We start from the raw sequence: 13,760 nt of genomic DNA on the forward strand, positions 1-13,760 counted from the left end.
CACACTATCAGAGGCTCGTTCACCTGCACATCCACCAATGTGATATATGCCATCATGTGCCAGCAATGCCCCTCTGCCATGTACATTGGTCAAACTGGACAGTCTCTACGTAAAAGAATAAATGGACACAAATCAGATGTCAAGAATTATAACATTCATAAACCAGTCGGAGAACACTTCAATCTCTCTGGTCACGCAATCAGAGACATGAAGGTCGCTATCTTACAACAAAAAAACTTCAAATCCAGAGTCCAGCGAGAAACTGCTGAATTGGAATTCATTTGCAAATTGGATACTATTAATTTAGGCTTAAATAGAGACTGGGAGTGGCTAAGTCATTATGCAAGGTAGCCTATTTCCCCTTGTTTTTTCCTACCCCCCCCCCCCGACGTTCTGGTTAAACTTGGATTTATGCTGGAAGTGGCCCACCTTGATTGTCATGCACATTGTGGGGAGAGTGGTCAGTTTGGATGAGCTATTGCCAGCAGGAGAGTGAGTTTGTGTTGGAGGGGGTGGGGGGGGGGTGAGAGAACCTGGATTTGTGCTGGAAATGGCCCACCTTGATTATCATGCACATTGTAGGGAGAGTGGTCACTTTGGATGAGCTATTACCAGCAGGAGAGTGAGTTTGTGTGTGTATGGGGGTGGGGGAGTGAGAAAACCTATATTTGTGCTGGAAATGGCCCACCTTGATTTTCATGCAGGTTGTAAGGAGAGTGGTCACTTTGGATAGACTATTACCAGCAGGAGAGTGAGTTTGTGTGTGTGGTTTTTGGAGCGGGGTGAGGGGGTGAGAGAACCTGGATTTCTGCAGGAAATGGCCCACCTTGATTATCATACACACTGTGAAGACAGTGGTCACTTTGGATGGGCTATTACCAGCAAGAGAGTGAGTTTGTCTGTGGGGGGGCGGAGGGTGAGAAAACCTGGATTTGTGCTGGAAATGGCCCAACTTGATGATCACTTTAGATAAGCTATTACCAGCAGGAGAGTGGGGTGGGAGGAGGTATTGTTTCATGGTATCTGTGTATATAATGTCTTCTGCAATTTCCACAGTATGCATCCGATGAAGTGAGCTGTAGCTCACGAAAGCTCATGCTCAAATAAATTGGTTAGTCTCTAAGGTGCCACAAGTCCTCCTTTTCTTTTTGCTAATACAGACTAACACGGCTGCTACTCTGAAACCAATCAATAAAGTGGTTTCTTCAGGCCAGTAAAAATATACTTAAAACACTGTTCCTGCTCTTCATACAACTCATTACATTTTGCATTTTTGGGAGCACATAATCGTTAGAACTGCTCAATGAGCCACCTGTCTCACTGGAAATTATTCTTTCATTTAATGAAGAATTTTCTTGAAATGATTTTCTCAAACATTTTGCCCTTTATGAACTGACAAAATCTGGTTAATTAATGTTTCATTGCTGATTCTGTAGGGCAACTAGCAGAATTATCCAGGGACACTTGCACTGTTTTTTCATACACTTCACCCTCCAAGCATGCATTTTTCATCTTTGAATTCTGAATGAATTTATACTATAGCTTTAATCTAGTTATACAGCAGAATGCTTCTCAGGGAAATGAAATGGCTTTATTTAATAGCCCAAAAGGAAAATAATCAACTATTTTGCACTGTAGGTTTTCTACCAAAAGGAGCTTATCCTGATGCAGATTTTAGCACCTTTGGGCTCAGCTTTGCTAGGTGCTAAGATTCAATTTGCACAGTGACTGAGCACCCTCCGGAATAGTCACAGGTGCTCAGTGCAGGTGGGCTTGATCCTACAATGCTATTTTTTTTATTACTGCCTCTGGACTGGCACACACACATAGTCATAAGTAAACAGTGGCTCTTATAAGAATCACACTGTAAAACATAGGAGTCAACGACCAAACACAAAAACACAAGGAGAAAATTACATACTAGAAGTGTATGATGCCACAGGCTATTGGCAGGAATTTATGTTCAAAGTGTCCTACTTGACAGGTCTACCAATATTATTTTTCATAAATTATATTTAAAGGATATATGAAAGCTAATGAGGAACTGTCCCAAATATGACACCTAAGCCCCACAATTAACATTTCAAATAATTATTGGTGTACACTCACCCAAATGTTAACACTGAGTTACATCTACGTTTAATTTACCTTTCTAAGTATTCACTGTCATGTATAAAGACTTTAAAATTCATTAACTCTTTGACCTATGAGTATTTTAACAAATTTCTTTGCCAAAACATTTAATCAGTGCAGCAATGATTTGCTATTTATTTGTTGCAGTAACTTTCATTGTTTTTGCATTGTACTCTGCATAATATATTGGCTTTGCCCAGACACCTCCCACATTTCTTCAGACCACTCCCTTTTGGGGGAGGTTTTTTTGTTTTGTTTTGGGGATTTTTTTGCAGTTTTTCTCACTAGACTATTTTTGTGGTGTAAACTGAGTTGGTAGAATAATAAGTCGGAGGTTTCAGCTCGTGCATAGAATGTGGAGGCAGGTTGGGCAGTAAATTGCAACTGTGGAACTCAGCTAGAAAAGGAGCCGGTATGTAGGAGGAAGTCTAGCTATACTGAATTGGGATAGAGAGAATGAGGGAGGAAATAAGTAGCTTCGTGGTCTGTTTCCACTTCCATCACCAGAAGCCAAAACGGTCCCTCCAGGCCAATCTGCACTATCAGGGTTCTGTGTATCTGTAAGTAAAATTCCAAGGACCCAGAGGGACCAAAGCAAGAAAGCAGCCGCTCAAAGTAGCATGCTTCCTTCTACTAATGGCCGATTTCTGAGCGAAAATGTGTATTCTGTCATTGGAAACAGTGTTCTCCCTCTGCCTTCTCACACCATCCCTGCAGCTCCTTGGAGTCCACAGCTGTAGCGGAAGGAGCTATGCTGTTGAGGAGAGGGTGGTACCTGTGTGGATACCACAGAATCTGCTAGCTTGGAAACTAGTCATTCTGTGAATCTTCAAGCTCTCTGGGGTCTGTGAGTCATGCTCCTGCCCCCTCTGTGAAGTAGGAAACCCTCTCCTCTTTGAGAGCTGCATGCAACACAGGCTCGACCTTGGGGAATTTTTAAGTGTTATTTCCTCTACATAAGGAATATTCTATGAGAAAGGAAGATCAGGGCCTAACACAGGTGGAAATAAATACAAGAAGAGAATTCAGATAAATAAAAGATTCTGCAATTGTATCAGAAATACAAGCACCATTACTTGTTTCTGATACTGGTCAAAGCCATCAATCATTTATAGAAACATTCACACAGCAGAGTTTTAGGGCCCACTCCTGCTCCGACTGATGTCAATGAGAGTTTTGCTATTGACTTCAACTGGATTAGAATCTATCCTTTAGAAAGGATAAAATTCTTCAGTGGGAAGTATTGTCTTTGCTGCACTGATGAGACAAAAGCTGACTTTCCTCAGGGAAGAAATACAATATAAATATGTTAATAGTAATAATTATAATAATAAGAGACAATAATAATCTTGGATTTGACTCATCCTTCGATGTCTGTCTTTCTGCCTGTTAGAAAATAGTTGCCAAAATAGTCTATTTGATTTACTTGAGCCGATACCGTCTACTGCAGTGAGATTACTTATTGCTGTTTTATCACTTCAAATATGCTTTCTTGGTTTCTCTGTGTTTCTTTAAAAATTAATGTACAGGTCTTTTAAAAATAGAAACATGCTAAGAATCGTAATTACTTTCTCAGTCTATTTAAAGCCTGTCTTCAGACCTTCATAAAACCAGCAGATTCACTATTTCTGTAAAGAGATATTTAATTGCCATACCCTTGGGTTAGATCCTTTCCCACTTTTCCCAGTGGGCTGGCACTGAATAAACCAAAATGGTTTTGTCTATGATATTGCTTGGAATAGATACAGGTACTAATACTTAGCTCTTAATACTGAGCTTTTCATCCAGAGATCTCCAAGTGCTTTACAATGCATCCTTATCCCCATTTTATAGAAATGGAAAATGAGTCACAAGAAAATTAAATGACTTGCCCAATGTTATACAGCAGGTCAGTAACAGTGAGGAGTAGAACCCATGTCTACCGGCCAGTGCTCTACTCTCTTGACCACACTGCCTCTTTAGTGAAGCAAGAATCTTTTTCAAAATTAAATCCATTTGGTTGAGAGGCTAAGGATCTACTCAACATCTGGAACGTCAAACAAGTTTTAAAGTTTTTTCACATGGTGGCATTAAATACTATTTTACCACCAATCTCTTTTCTTGTGTAAAGCTTTGATTTTCTATTCTTCTTACACTTTACCTTTTTCTCCATCTTTTGGGGTCCTGATTCTTCACTGCCTTGTACCTTGTGTAATAATTTACTCCTGTGCAAAGTGAGCATAAAATGCTACCATTCTGATATGTTAGGAATTTTTTCTACTTACTTTGCATAGGTATCAATGATAATGGTCCCTTCTCAGTGCAGGGGGATGGATTAGATGACCTCTCAAGGTTCCTTTCAGCCCTACAGTTCTATGACACATGATGCAGGGTTGTGAGGAACTAGGCCGTTTGTCTCTGCATTTAGTAGCAAAACTCTTCTATGGTTCCCCAGAACCTGAACCATATGATGCATTAGCTTGAGGTAAATTATCAATGGCAAACATACATCTAAGGCCTTGCATACATGAGAAAGTTGCATCAGTTTTATTAAAGATGTGATTTTAAATCTATTTAGTCAAACTAGTGCAAACCTTTGTGTGGTAAGTCTTATTTCAGTTTAAGCCAAGTTTATTTTCATTTTAGCTTAAATCAATTAGAAATCAATTTAAACTGAATTAAGGCACTCTGAAATAAGAGTATGCATGCACAGATTTGCACTAGTTTAACTAAATAGGTTTTAAAACTTATTTAAGATAAACCAGTGCAACTTTTCTCTTGTTGACAAGGCCTAATTGTCTATGGGCCCAATCCAATAGCCACAGAAATCAATGGAAAGACTCCCATTGACTTATATAGGCATTGAGTGAAGGCCTTAGTATCATGCAGATTCTTCAGTTACACATACATGACACTCTTCAATACAATATACACACAGACAGACATAAGTGTATGAAAATGTTTCTCCTCCTTTCTTTACCACAAATCTAATCCTGAGCTTCTAAACAGCAGGCATTCAGCCCCCTGAATGACATTGCTTTGTATATATAAACCACAGTCACCTTACAATAGGGCTTTATTTAGAAATGTGGGTGCACACTACACACATACAGGGGAGATTTTCAGCAGCACAAAGAGTCATTTAGGGGACCTCTCCCATTGGCAATCAATGAAACCTGGGCTTTTAAACTCCCATTAGTGCCTTTGAAAATCTCCCCCATGTTGTTTCATATGTTCTTTATTCCTTTGGCTCATGAGTCATCCATTTATGATTAATTGTGTTTTTTGTTATTTGAACTAAATTGTTTAGAAACCTTTGGACCTGGATAACTATACAGTGAAGTTTATTATTAATAAAACTAATTAATAATAATAACTTATGGTGTCTGGGCAGTAGATTCCCACTCATTTGGATGTTGGTTTGGATTAAGGCGTGTTTTATTTTAGCTTTGCAGAAGCTTTAGTTGAATCTTTTCTGCCATGGACAGTCCAATGGTATTTAAACAAATCCATCTGCCTTTTTTCTGTAGTCATAGAGCCAATCCAGCAAGGTGACGACCACCCTCAATTCCCAGAGAAGTCAGAAATCACAGAACCACTCAATATGATGTAGGACTGGGCCCAAAAATGCTGTGTCTCTGTTTGTACATGTGTGTCTGACTGTCTGTCTGTAAAGGGCTATGAAAATATAAGAATCTCAGGAAGCTGACACACAAATTAAGGAATGAATTGTCATTTACCTTTTTTCTGTCTAATGTACACAAGTATATGATTAACATCAACAATGATAAATGTGACTCCAATGTGAAAAGCCTTAAACTACCTTAAAAACAGAATGACAAGAGTGACAAACTCTTGGAGCTGGGCACTGTAGGTATTCGTCTTGGCAGTCCAAGTGTGTATCCCTACTGCTGTTTGATTTTTTTCTTTAAATAGTACATCAGATGCTGGCCAAAGGATTATAAAACATTATGAAGTCACGTTAAACATTCTGAGACAGATTCTGTTCTGTGATGAGGCTACACTACACTGCTAGCAAAATCTGGTCTTAAAACTGACTTAACCAGCCAAGGGGGGATTGCCCCAGGTCAAGAGTGACCTCTAGGGGTGTGGCACTTGAGTAGGAGCTCTTATGCCTCTCCCCCTTCCTGCCAACGCCAGAGCAGGAAAAAGAGTGCATGGCTAGAGGAATGGGACATGCCTAATCATGCCCTTGTGCTATACTACTCTTCAGCTATTTTTTCAGTCTCTCCAGGCTGCTCTTATCAGGGAGGGAGACCACCTCTGCACAAAATAGCACAACTAACATGACCTGGTTTTGAACCAGTAGTGTAAATGTAAATTATTCTTTTTCCCATTACCTGAGAAATCTAGTTCCCCCATATTATGCATGTTCTGGCAACGGCAAAGGAGTTATATGTTTCTTCAGCAATCTCTTATAAAATGTGTGCATGTATTACATAGTGCATATTTTCAGTGCATAGATCAGCCACACTTCTCAGTGGCAGAGCAGTTAAAATAGCTGCCATCATAGCCTTTTGGTAAACCAGGCAACAAGCTTTTCAGAGACTTATCAGCAAAACACTCTGAAACAAATCCTCAAGTGGGCCAAAGCTCTACCTAGTGCCCTTGCAGAGCTGGAGGCAGAGGTGGCATTCAACCCCTGGCACAAACTAGAGCAACCACAGGACTGTTCGATGCCAGCTGGAATAGCCCCACAGGGGTTGTTCTGATGGCCCAGGATAATTGGTGTTCATTCCAGGCTGACTGCTTCTTGCCAACGGCACACATATGACGTACCCCATGTGTTGGGAGGGTAGAGGAAGAGCAGGTGGCATAGAGCTGGCTATGCTGGCCTTATGCTGCTGGGTAATCCCCATGTTACAGGGGAATTTCCAGTTGCCTGGAGTGAAGATCTGACCCCTTTATCTAACCTACCATTCTTATTCAAAATTAAGCAAAAAAGAAGTATTGAACTAACCACTGCAGCTTACATCTGACATTGTTACCATCAAAATAGGGATAGCACACAAATTCCTAAAGCTTAGTGAGTGAAAAACAGAATATTTGTTGTTTGTTCTCATATTAAATTGCAGCAAAGCTCTTGGTTTGCAGTCTCCTGACATGTACTCCTGTTTGTGCTGACCAAAATTGGGGCATTACCTTGTACCCTGACTTTGGTTCTTAACTTCATAACAATAACAAGCAGAAATGTACCTGTGAAGTGTGAGGCTTAATAGGATACTGTGCTACTCATTCATTTCTGTGTGATTATTTCATTGGATTGGCATTTTGGTATTTACCCAGGAAATTCTATAACCCTACTCAAGCCAACACAGTTGATTGCAAATGAAGTTGTGTGTATGCTAATGATGGCCAAGAAATATATTTATGTATCTCTGGTTCAGTGAAGCCTTTCCAAAATTATATTATAAATATCACTTATAGAGAAGGTTGTCACCACACTATTATTATGTGCTGGAACTGCTGTCCATTCACAAGTTTGACTGCTTTTTATTGTTGAGCACAAGAACTGCCCTACCTGCTCCACACAAGAGAAATTTTCTTTACATGTGAGTAAACAAGCCCAGTGCCTCACGAGCTTTTAAAAAACATGTCTTACAACAAAGCTGTTTCAGACTTATATGTGAAATTAATTCAGATTGTCACACTTTCGGGGCCAGATCCTCAAATAGTGTAAACCAGCATAGCACCATTGAGGATCTGGCTAAAAGTGACTATTGTAGAATAAGATTTACTACAGTGTTACACTTAATTGCCCTAAACGTTACAACCAATAAGTAAGTTATTTCTAGTTTTGCAAATCTAGATGTATATTAGCAAAGAGTTCCTTCTCCTTTAAATGTTAAATGGAAACTACTTGGCTTCCATTATATTATTTCCATTACATTGGCTTTCATCACTTTCCACCACATTACCTACACAATCAAGTGACTTTAAAACAAATGTACGTTACCTGGTTATTATTATTTATTTGTACTGCAGTTGGGTCTAGAAGCACTAATTGGGGAACAGGGCCCTATTCTGACAGGCACTGTAAAGATAGGCAATAAAAAGATCATCTTAGCCCTGAAGAGCTCACAATCTAAGTTATGACAAAATGCAACAAACAAATGAGACAAACAAGAGAATAGGGAGGGCAACTACATATGGTTATACTGGGCATCTGATTTTGTTAATAATAACAATAAACACTTCACATGTTCAAAGTGCTATACCAACATTAAAAGCCAATTTGTGGCACTGGGAGGAGTGACTCTGTTCTGACTCTCTACATTTTACTTCCCACATCTTCTGAAGAGTACTTCTGCCACCTTTTTCTGCATCAAAGCACTTGGAATCACCTTACAAAGTCAAAAATAAGATTTTTAAAATCAATGTATAAATCTGATTAGAAGTCAGTGCAGGCATCAGAGCAGGAAAAATGTGCAATGATCATTTAGAACAGCTACTGTAAATAGCCTCTCTACAGTATTTTAAGCATGTTGAAGCCTATGAACCAGCAGATCAATTATTCAAAAGTAAAGCCTCATAATAGTACTGAAGGTGACTGGAGAACAGACTAGCACCTCAGTACTACTCTGGGATATAATCTGTAATGTTCTTCAAGTGATTTAAAAAAAAAGTCCTCAATAAAATGGGGCTAGTGTGAAGCAGTGGCGCCCCACTGGCTAGCATCTGGGCATGTGAGTCAAGACACCTGGGTTCTATTCCTCCCTGCCAGTTACTCTGCCAATGAGTTATTCTGTGACTTCAAGTTGCTATTCATTGGGAGTCATAATTGATCAGCAGTTCTGAAAATCATGCCAGTCACCTCTCTAAGCCTGAGTTTACTGCGTGGAGATACTGGAATGGTAATAATATAGATCTTTGTGGACTTTGGATGAAAGTTACTCTATAAGTACAAATTATCATTATTACAGATGCTACATGGTCACTAACATTCAAGATCTGGCTGTAAAACAACACCAAGAGTCTGATTTTTAGAAACAAGGAGAAGAACACAAGTCTATTCCATGCCACAGAAGCAGTAGAAACTGTTGCATGTGTCTGAGTCAACCAACATGATTTCAGTCTTGTTCAGTTCAGTTTTGGAAATCGTTGAGCCACTCAGTCCTGAACCTACTCCAGGCACTGCAACAAAACCAATGCTGCAATTGAAACATCAGGAGTGTGGGAGAGTTAGATTTCACTGTCATCAGCATATGAGCTATGTGATAACATATTCATGGAAAACCGAAGCCAGAGGTAAAGTCTGAACCCCGCACACAGCCCTGAGAAACACTGCAATATCTTAGAAACTTGAGCAAAGCAGGAAACAGTGGAGAAAATATGATACCAAGTTGTTGCAAACCAAAGATATTAAAGATATTCTATAAGACTTCACAATAGACAATATCAAAAGGTGGATGACAGATCTAGGAGACCAGCAAACGTTATGGCCCACAACCTGTCTTAACAAAGAAGTTATTGCAGACATTGCATTCTCCACAAAGCATTCTCCATGGAGCATAATCAGAATCCTTGCTAAAACTTATCATACATTTTGTCCTGCAATGAATGCACAACTTTTCAGTGACTTCCTTTTCAAGGATGTTAGCCACGAATGGTTATTTAGAAAATGGGAGGGAATTTACAGGTTTATCAAGTTGTGCCGGGAGGTGGCTCTGCCACCAAAAGAGTAACAGTTACCAGTATTGGGACAGTCAGGAGTCCTCCTGAGAACTTGAATTGATAGCTTTTATCCCTATACCTATTCTTATCATCAGCACTTTGGAATGGATGTGTCAGCTGTTGCATTCTGAAAAATGTTGATTTTACTGAAGAGCTAAAGAGCTTTTATTGAGCCAATACATACAGTACATCTATTATTATACAATTGAATGAAGCACAGTATTTCAATACCCTCCGACTGAACATAGGAATGAATAATATGGATGTCATTTGTGCCTCTCAGACATGAAGCCTATAAAATGTTGCCAATATTTGTTAAATGCCATATATTAAATCACATTGTATAGACATCAAAGGAAAACTAATGTCCCAATTATCCTTCCCCATCCCACAGCCTCCAAAACTAACATCTCTGCACTTCACTGAGCTAAGTGAGTGATTCATTTTTCAAAGAAACAACAAAGTGACTTGAGCTGCCTTAGAATGTATCCAGCCCCAGGTTCCCTGTCCATTCTTAGGGTCAATGGGGGAAAGACCTTTGTCTTGAACTCAACCCAGTTCAGAAAGCAGAGTCTCCCACCAGCCTCAAAGGGCAAAATGGTCACACAAACCTTGCCCAGCCCCAAACAAAGCAAAGGCTGTTTCCTTTTGTTACCAAGAACACATTGCCCATTTGCATGTATGTATGCATTGCCAAATCTAAGCAGAAGGGGATCAGGTCATTACCCACTGCTGATTGAACACAATATCTATCAAACAGAATGTCACTTTAAATCACTATTCTCTCCCTACCCCCACCTTCCTCTGGTTTAAAGTGCTGATGCAGGGATCTGGAAATAAGCAGCAGCTCAGCGTTTTCATCCTTTGCACTAGCAATCCAAAGCACTTACTTCTCCCCAGCCCCTCAGCTTTCCACTCAGTCTCCTCCACTGCCCCGTAGCGTCTCATTGGTTTCTCTGTCTCCGTGCTGGCAGAGATGGCTCTCTTTAACTCCACGCCTGAGTGCATGGCTACTGCCCGGGCAATCTGTGTGCATGGGGCTCCCCTGTTTACTCCATCCGAGCTGGGGCTGCAGGGCTCCGGCTCAGCCCTTTCCTGGGCTGGACTGGAAGGCGCTGCTGAGCTCACTGCACCTCGTCGCCGAGGTGGTACCCGAGGAGGAGGAGGGGAAGGGATGCAGCGCACATGCTCAGTGCGAGGATGCTGTCTACAGAAGCGCTGGGTGAGAGCAAGGGAGAAGGGGAGGGGGAGGTAGGAAAACAATGGGAAAAAAACATGCCATGCGGGGAGAGGAGGTCACTGGCTGGGGATTCTGCCACAGGTTGGGAAGGACAAGGGCTGGGGATAGTATTTTCCAGGCAGGGACACAAAGAAAGAAGATCCCCCAAGCGATTGTGGAGGAGGATGCTTCCCACTTCACAAGGAACCTCCCTCCAAAGCCCATCTCTATGGTCCTATCTCCTGACCCCTCCCCAAAGCTGCTCTCCCCACCAGGCACTGGCTAGCTTCCCTCTCCCCCTCATACACGTACCTAGCCTAACCCCCACCCTCTATCATCTTCTGTTCATGCCCACTTCGGCTCCTGATCTTTTTGAGGGCAGCTGGGTGGGTCACTCACTCTCCATCTTCATTCCTTCTAGAGGAGTAGCCAGGAGTAGCCAGGAGACATGGAGAGTCTGACCTCATGGTCATTTGCATGATCCTGGAATCCAGATTTATGAACTTCTTGACTAGAAGTTTATTCTTCAGGGCAGGGATTGTCTTTCTTTTTGTGTCTTGTGCAGCGCTGAGCACATCAGGTTCATGTCACAGCTCATAAATAATAATACCATGGAGAGCTAAGCTTTACTTTCACAGTAAACCCTCCAGTCCCCCCGTGCATTTCAACAGCCTCTGCAAGTGTTCTGCAGAGCTCCACACTTTCTAGCTTCACTTTCAGCAAAAGCCAGAGGATTGCACCCAAACAAATGATTAGGTTTTGCATTTCTCATGAACGTGTAGGTTCACTGTCTGTGCAGTCTCCTGGGATTAGAAGAGAAGGAAATGATTGTGCAGAAAGCTAATTTCCAACTGTAGCAATTATTAGTTTTATTTTATTGTCTGGTGAGTGGGTAAAATTTTCTAATAACACTTCTCTTTTCAATTATGTAGTGCCTTTCATCCAAAGCTCCCATAGCACTTTACTGTTAGTGATGTTACATTGTGCAGATGAGAAGCCCAGACAAAGCATAGTTAATTAACTTGCCCATTGCCACTCAGCAAGTCAGTGATAGAGTAAGGACCAGCACTGACATCTTCTGCCTCCCCAGTCAGTGTTTTAACCACTGGACCACACTGTCTCCTTATGAACACATACATAAAAAAGCTAAGTGAGATCAAGTGACTGATTCATGACAACTGATGGATTTCCAGTAATTCTGAGCCTTTATTTTCAATTACAGACATACAAAGGGGTGTAGAAAGTGTGTGGAAGGGATTTCAAAATATGATGTTGGTTTTCTTGAGGTCAGCATTGGGGGAGTTATTTTTAATTTTGGAGCAGTAGGGGCTGCACAAAAAAAGCAAAATTCAAAATTGTAGCATTGAGAGAATCTCTACCTAGGTTGCATTTCTGCTTTTCAGTGAATGAAGCCAGCTATCAAACTAGAATTACCTGGACAATATTTTAGAAAGCTTGCAGGACACCTGGCTCCTTCCCTCTAATCTGCATTCTGTGGAGATTTGCTGGGACTATTTTGGGTCCTGGACATTCTGGAATTGCTCTCAGTGACTAGGAAATGCTGAGTCCTGGCAGATTTCGGCCTTTAGTGAGAAGGAGCCCAGCGAGAGCTGTGAGTCAGAAGCAGCGTAGCAGGTGGCCAAACAATGCACAGCTAACTGGGTGACTATGTGACTGCCTGAGGGTGGCTGTATTGGCTCATTTGAAGGAATGAAGAACAGAGGAGTGGGAGGAAGACAAAAGCCTATCTGGGATAGGAGCCAGGTTTAGACTAGGAGATAGAGGCTGAGTGGGGAGGAGGGCCAATATGTGGATGCATCTGGGCCCCATTTAGGTTTAATCCATCCCTTGGGTGCTTTTCATAATTGCAACCCAAATGCTTTCTTTATGAGATGGAAGAAGAATCTAGGAAAATAATCAAATATTTTGAGATCTGAGTTTGCTAACATGAAAGAAGAAAGAAATAGCAGTAGTTAGAAATCATGATACTTCGAGAAATGAACTGTAGGTGACAGAGCATATCAGTCAATTAATCATATTCTGATAGTGCTTTTACCTATGTACCTTTGATACAGCTACATAATAATATTGGGGCCTGAACCTGCAAACAGTTACACATGTGAGTATTTGAGTAGTCCCAATGAGTTCACATGGAAGCATTTGCAGGATTGAGGTCTTAGTTCGGAAGAAACTAAGTTGCTTATGTTCTATTATTTTTGCTGTTGTGATTGTCATCATTTGCAGTAGAATTAATTTCCCTGCAGCTAATGATGCCCTTGAATGCACCTCAGAAAGATATTTACTCTTATGCCCACAAGGTTTATTCTCTTTTACTGAATGCAACATGGGGAAAGAAACTACGAAAATCTCAGTTCATTCCAGTTATTCAGAAGTTTGAGATGTAGAAAAATACAGATGTCCTTCAGATCTGATTTATATTTCTCTCATGAAATCATACCACCTGTCTGCTTTAGTTTCCTGCCAGTTCCTACAATGATTTATTCATCAAGTAATGTCATCAGGTACTGTGGCTAGTCATTTGAAATTGGACAGTTTGTGTGTCTGCCAATCTATTACCCCCTTGCCCTCCAGTACATACCAATGATCTCATGTAGCAGCCAAGACACTATATATAATGTTTGCTCTTTACTCAGAGAATGGCAGCATGCCATGTAAATCAGGGTAGAAGAAGGTGTGTGTGAAGAATCTTTGGCTTCACATAGCTTGCCAGGGA

At 40.9% G+C, this 13,760-nt stretch overlaps 1 protein-coding gene across 2 annotated transcripts in view; it reads right to left on the reverse strand.

The window, feature by feature from the left end:
* The window catches only part of BMERB1 (bMERB domain containing 1), a 128,020-nt gene that overhangs the window by 94,795 nt on the left and 19,465 nt on the right, over nt 1-13,760 (reverse strand). The window contains exon 1 of one of the 2 annotated variants that reach the window (XM_074965407.1): nt 10,698-11,017. The exons of the other annotated variant lie outside the window; for it this stretch is intronic. Coding sequence (XP_074821508.1) covers nt 10,698-10,815 — 118 coding nt within the window. The 5' untranslated portion in view covers nt 10,816-11,017. Of the gene's footprint in view, nt 1-10,697; nt 11,018-13,760 lie in introns of those variants that run through there. 2 annotated transcript variants of the gene reach the window in all.

Source organism: Natator depressus, chromosome 10 (assembly GCF_965152275.1).
Source record: "Natator depressus isolate rNatDep1 chromosome 10, rNatDep2.hap1, whole genome shotgun sequence".
In the NCBI taxonomy this organism is placed as follows: Eukaryota; Metazoa; Chordata; order Testudines; family Cheloniidae; genus Natator; species Natator depressus.